Source organism: Musa acuminata, chromosome BXJ2-4 (genome assembly GCF_036884655.1).
Source record: "Musa acuminata AAA Group cultivar baxijiao chromosome BXJ2-4, Cavendish_Baxijiao_AAA, whole genome shotgun sequence".
NCBI lineage: Eukaryota > Viridiplantae > Streptophyta > Magnoliopsida > Zingiberales > Musaceae > Musa > Musa acuminata.
Window position 1 is genome coordinate 26,473,140 of NC_088341.1, and position 6,374 is coordinate 26,479,513.

Sequence of the window (6,374 nt, forward strand, 5' to 3'; positions counted from 1 at the left end):
TTTTATGATGATAACTAATTGATGATAGATTCTTAACCAAGCTCCCTTTATCTATATGTCATCTTAAAATATAATGAACTAAAATTCAAAATAATAACCATTTAGTGCTAGTCTTGAATTTAAATTCAAATAATATTGATCATAAATTTAGTGATTTTCAATAGTAAAAATCAGAGGCATAATTTTAGTTAAACAGTATCATAAGACATCACCATAAGTTAAAAACATCATAAGTTAAATATGCCATAACATAATTTTTCTAATTTAACATAAAAAAAGTACTACTTCATCAAAAGGTAAAGACAGGCATAGTTACTAATTCTCCCCCTTTCTCATCAATAAAAAGGAGAAATATCTACTCGGATTTTGGCAATCCAAAATGTCTAAATAAAGTATGAAAGTATGCATTAAAGGTATCAAGACGCTGATGAATATGCTGTATCTCAGTCAAAATCTGGTCTTGACGAAGCTCTAAACGGTCCAATCGAGCTGCTATAATCTCAGAAGATGAAGAAGGTGCTGCATCCGTTGGAGGTATCGCCTCAAAGGGACTAGTAAGAGGAGAATGACTGCCCTTATGTATAGGTGTGTTTGGTATAGGCTTGGGTGGAGGAGGATCAATTCTTCTAGGTAATCTAGTCCATATTTCATTAATTACAATACACCTCAATCTTCTCAATAGATTTCTATTAATGATATTGAATTTATCTAGTTTCATGGTTTCTTCATCTGGTGAGATAGTTATGTCATGTGCATGTAAAAGTCTGGTAATCAGGCCTCCATATGGAAGCATTATATTCTTCCTAGATATATCAATCATGTTTTGACGTATGAGGTAACCAAAGCAATAATCACGTCCTGTCATAATCCAATACATGGTATTTATTTCCAAAGTATTAACTTCATCCAGATGATGTTGTTTAGGAAGCAAGATACTAATCAAGATATGATGAAGCAACTTAGTATTAAATGGTAAAAAATGCTCACAACTCTTTGGGATAATAGATAGGTTGGGGTTTTCAAAAATAGTGCTAATGGCCTTCTGATAGGTGACTCCAATGGTCTCGATGTTCCATTGTCCTCGAAAAAAATAATTTTGTTCTTTTTTAGTAATATCTAAGATGTTACAGATTATACCATCTGTGATAGGTATATGATGTCCTAGAAGATAAGTAGATGTCCTATCATTTTCATCTACATGTAAATTATTGTAAAACATTCTAACTAGCCTTGGGTAGATAAATTCACTAATTTGAAGAATTGGAAGAGCATTTAAGTTAGCAAACCATTGGATTGTTTCTAGTTCACCCAAATCTTCTAGGTCAACATACTTTCCTTTGTGGACAATCCTAGATTCAAATGCCGAAAATTTTAGAGCATGTTCATAGGAATCAAATAGGGTGGTATCATAGGTTTCATCTATTCTCCTCTTTTCTTTAACCCTTGAGAATCTTCTAGGTGCCATGACTACAACATATATTACAAAAATAAGAATAATAACAAACTATAAACTGAGAACAAGTAGAAGATTTAGAAGTTACCTTTGTAGTTAGTCTTTTGCCAAGTTAAGACTCTTTCTTAATCACCAAGAAGATTGATTATGCTCTTAACTTGATCCTTCGCCTGGTAGAAGGAGGAGGGATGAGAGTCCTAGGCTTATGAGAGAAGAGGAAGAAGAGACCTTGAGGAGTGATTAGAGGGAGGTTTAGAGAGGAGGAGAAAATTTAGGAGGAAGAGGGTGAAAGAATGTTGTGGGGTAGGTTTAGAGGGAGGAAGAAGAGGGGTAGAGGAGGGAGAGGTCGGCTACGAAGAGAAGAGAGGAAGAGGGTAAAAGAATGTTGTGAGATAGGTTTAGAGGAAGGAAGAAGAGGGGTAGAGGAGGGAGAGGTCGGCTCTGAAGAGGAGAGAGGTTTGGAGAGAGTTGGCAGTTCTACCCGTGAGCCCTAAACTTAAAAAGAGAGATTGGGGTCGGGTTACCGGCGGTAATTGGATAAGGAGTACTGGCGGTAGCACCGCCAATAGAGCGGAGCTACCGCTGGACACCCTTTTTGTTTTACTGCGCTCTACCGACAAGTTTGTTTTCCTTATCTTCTTCTCCCTGTGAAATAATCTAAAAGTATTAAATGTTTAACAAATAACTTGCAAGTAAGTCTGCTGTAATCGAATGATAGCAGCATACTTGTTTCTGATGGTGATCCTTGCAGCCCCAACATTTTGATCTGGTTGTATTGGCAGTAGCTGCTGCTATGTCATATGGTGATTCCTTGGTGGATCAAGGGGCGGAGGTGATGGTGAGATGGAGGATAAAAGTGGAGAAGGGGATGAAAGAATGGGAAAGAAAAGAAGATGAGAAGAGAATAATATTGTAACAGTCAAATAAATAATTCATTTGTTAAAAATTAAAAGATTAAAAATCAAAATTAAAATATTAAAAACCATTAGCAAGTTGGTTCCTAATGGAGATCTAATTCCTAGTTCATGTATATAATTGAGGGATAAGATTAAATTGTTTAATTAATAATTTCAAAATTATCATGATATGATCGCTTCCATGAGTGAGAAATCCTCCATGCTCTCCTCTTTGTTGGTTTAATAATTATAAATATTAAAATAATTATTTATTTAAAAAAAATGGAATGTGACAGCTACAGCTCTAGACAAGTTTATTTTTTAAACTCTTTATCCGAAACTCGATACGTATATTAGTAGGGCCCGATACAGTATAAGTCACGGCCCTGACGCATACTAAGGACTGATATGGTATTGGCTCCGGCTAGGTCAGCACCGACCGATACTGACTGATATGGTATTGGTCCCGGCTCGGTCCAGCGCTGACCGATAAAGTATCAACATATGAAATTACAAATCTTGGTTTCATGACGAAGGAAATATTCTCAGCTTTTATTTTGCTAGGAGAAACGTTACAAATCAAACACAACAAAAGCCGAGAGGAAAAGAAAGACAAACTAAAGAGAGAGGGAAAGTGATGGTTAGTCTGAATCATCTTACTAGCAAAAAATTCCCATTTTAAGAAGTTGTTCTCCCTTCAGTCATCGAGCAACATCCTTGCCATACACAGAACGCAGTCATCGAGCATCACCAACATAAAGGGTTTTGTATCACTTTACGCAATAATAGTTTTACAGACAACATATAAATATGGTTCTCTGGACCTCAAGATCTAAGTATCCATTTATTCCATAGATACAAACCATTTATCATGCAACCATATGCTTGTACATACCGAACAATCTGCATCGTTCCAACTTCATGGCAACTTCCAGCTTAAACCTGAAAATGATGCAAAAAAAAAAAAGTCATTACCAACAGGAAATAGGAGTAACAACGATTGTCCAGCATAAGCTTAGATGCACCAAACTTTAATTGTAAAATCTACAGACAGAAAAATAGGCATCACAAGTAAGCATCAAAAGACCTGAATTAGTCAGCTATTAATTACATAAAATACAGAGAAACAACATAAGAACACCTTCTGCCAACAATGACAAGTGAAGTTATGGCCCAATCTCACCCCTTCATTGAAACAGATGCTGCTGTTTAATGTAAAATGCTTAAATATATGCCAATGCACCCCAGAAAAAAAAAAAAAAGTATGAAAAAGTCAAGATATATTTTCTAGCCGCCGATCAATCACACGGAAAAATTAGGTTAAATTACAACTCATCTTTATTGGTGAGTCCAGCATTTTTTTTAGCATATTGTTAATTCCCTATATGATTAATTTTCTAGGCCACATAGATGCTGATCAATCACATGAAAAAATTAGTTTAAATTACAACTCACTTTTATAGGTGAGTCCAGCATTATGGGTTAGCATATTGTAAAGTTGCTATATGATTAATGTTACATTGCCTTAATTCATGAATAACTTACATCTCAGTATGCAGCAAACTCAAAAGAGAGAGAGAGCATCAAAGACCTCCACATTCAATACTGATTGTTTGTAAAGTGGTAACAAAATGCAATGCACTTTCTTGATGGCTCACATAAGCATAATTGTAAACCAGTTAAAACCCAACCGTTCTAACATGTGCTACATGTACAGGAAAGAGCAGTGCTTCCGACAAAGAGACCAAATCAGCCAAATTTATCACAAAGAGACAGCTGAAGATTTCAAGAATGGAACTTTGTGGGGCAAGACATGATAGGATAGAGCAGATCATTGTTAAATGGACTCCACCAGCTAGAGGGTTCTTTAAGCTTAATTGTGATTGTTCTTGGAGATCAAAATCAGATGGGAGGCTGCGGGTTTCTTTTAAGGAACTCTGATGCTGCTTGTGCGTTTTGTGGCTGCAAGAGGTCGAAAGGGAGCAATGGCTTGCTGTGTAAAGTGTGGGTTATTAAGGAGGGAATGCAGAAGGCTCTGGACCTGGGGATCGCTCACTTGATCGTGGAATCTGACTCCAAAGTTATTATCGATACTATTTTGAATCACTCCACGCCTCCTTGGAGCATTGCTGTGGTGCGTCAAAACATTCACACCCTAACAACACGATTTTTGGATTGCTCCTTCGTCCATACTTGGCGAGAAGGCATTTGCTCTGTTAACTGGTGTGTTGACTTAGCTAGAAACTCCTCTTTGGACTGTAACGGGCAGGTAGATCTTCGTCCAGACCTCGACTTTTTGGTTTGCAGTGACAGGAACGGTAATGGGTGTATCAGACTTGTCTAGTTTTAATCTATAATTTTTTTTTTGGTTGAAAAATTAAAAGAAAGGACCCAACTAAATAAGCTGATTTGCCTGCTTCTTTAACTGATAAACCAGTCTCTTCAGCTGCAGTCAAAGTCTTATCCACTAAGCCCTAAGAGCTAATTTCGATTGAGCTCCTCACTTTAGAGTTGCTGAAGGTTGGCAACTTTGATCGATTGGTAATTTTCTACTATGTTTCTATTCTAGTGATGCGGTTTTATAGAAAAGAATAGAGATAATGTCAACGTTTATAATGACTCCTGGCATAAATATTAAATCTACCATAGCAAACACTAGTGGATGCTGGTGAACTAAGGCAAGTTTGACTGCTTAAAGCACACCCTAAATAGGAAGGGGAAAGGGGGGAAAAGGATTAGCAAGCCAAAAGACCAATTTAAGAAGATGCAGGAGTCTACTTTCTCAGTCTCTCAAGTTACATAGAGAGGAAAAGGCTTGCCTTATTTCAAATCAAATCACCTATTTCTCTCTTAAAACCCCCCTAAGCCGACTCCTTTCCTATGGATCTCATCTTTAAATTAGCAATAGAACTGTACGACACATCTACTAAACTGGCAGAAGATAAGGGAAACGGTTGTTGTACCGCAGCAACCGGAAGCAATTCCTCAGGGGAGAAGCCGGTGGCGCCACGGCAGGAGGCCCTCGTCTTCTTCTCGCAATCGGGAACGTCCTTGAACTCCTTAAGGGGAAACGACTGAGAGAGGAACCCCACCTTGAACTCGATGGTCTTGGATTCCGGGTGGGCCTTGACGGCCGAGACAGGGAACCAGACGAAGAGCTTCTTGACCTGGATGCCGTCGAGGTCGGTGATGGCACCGTAGGAGAGCTTGCCCGTGATGGTCTGGTCGTAGTAGACGAGGTCGGAGAACTGGACGTAGCAGGGGGCCTTGAGATGCACCACGAACTGGCCGTCGTCGGCGAGCGAGTAGTCCCTGGCGGAGTGCGGGATGAGGCCCTTGGGGAGGCCGTGATCCTTGAGGACGTCGTGCACCCCCGAGGACGAGGAGGCCGAGAAGTGTAAGAGGTGAAGGAGGAGAAGGGGGAGGAGGAGGCGGAGGGAGATCGCCATGGCTGGTCTTCGGCCGACGACTTGGGAAGAGCGCTTCACAGGAACGCATGCCAATCTGTCCCCTTAATAGATAATTCGACGCCGTTCGCGGAGCTTTCCGTATCTGAATGTCCAATTTTACCCCTGGATTTTAAAGTGTGCGTTGTTGGTTGCTTGGAATTTTATTTTATTTTATTTTCCCGGTATAATTTCTTTTCTAATCAAATGTTTTTTTTTCTTTGAAATAATAATTATTATTCCCAATATACAGAAAAAAGAAACTCATCCAAAATCTCCTCCTGCTTGAAAATTTTCATTTTGTTTCACTGGAAAATGCCAAAATATGAACAATATTCTTTCCATTTTCCATTAATATGAAAATGGCAATTTTACCACTGGACTTCCTAGTGTGGTTGCTTGCAATTTTATTTTTCTATCAAATGTTTGTATGAAATAAATAAAATAAAAATACAAAAATAATAAGAAATAATTATCATAGTACCATATTATACCACCAAAAAAAAAAAAAAACTCATCCGAAATATATCCTCCTTTTGTGAAAATTTTCATATTGTGTTACAGGTAAATGCAAAAATA

The 6,374-nt window shown here is 38.2% G+C and overlaps 1 protein-coding gene and 1 long non-coding RNA gene across 2 annotated transcripts; both read right to left on the bottom strand.

Annotated features, from left to right (window-relative positions):
• Nucleotides 1–241: 241 nt before the first annotated feature.
• Nucleotides 242–1,922, bottom strand: LOC135610180 (uncharacterized). Its single transcript, XR_010486055.1, has 2 exons — nt 1,542–1,922; nt 242–1,467 (listed from the first exon to the last, which is right to left on the bottom strand). It is a non-coding gene; the product is annotated as an uncharacterized LOC135610180 (long non-coding RNA).
• Nucleotides 1,923–3,096: 1,174 nt separating this feature from the next.
• Nucleotides 3,097–5,846, bottom strand: LOC103981889 (uncharacterized). The gene is made up of 2 exons (XM_009398645.3): nt 5,313–5,846; nt 3,097–3,291 (listed from the first exon to the last, which is right to left on the bottom strand). The coding sequence occupies exons 1-2, from the start codon at nt 5,796–5,798 to the stop codon at nt 3,286–3,288; spliced, it is 492 nt and encodes a 163-aa protein (XP_009396920.2). The 5' UTR covers nt 5,799–5,846; the 3' UTR covers nt 3,097–3,285.
• Nucleotides 5,847–6,374: the final 528 nt, after the last annotated feature.

Coding starts and splice junctions, on each gene's coding strand:
- LOC103981889 (XM_009398645.3), bottom strand. CDS start 5,798: ATGGCGATCTCCCTCCGCCTCCTCCTCCCCCTTCTCCTCCTTCACCTC.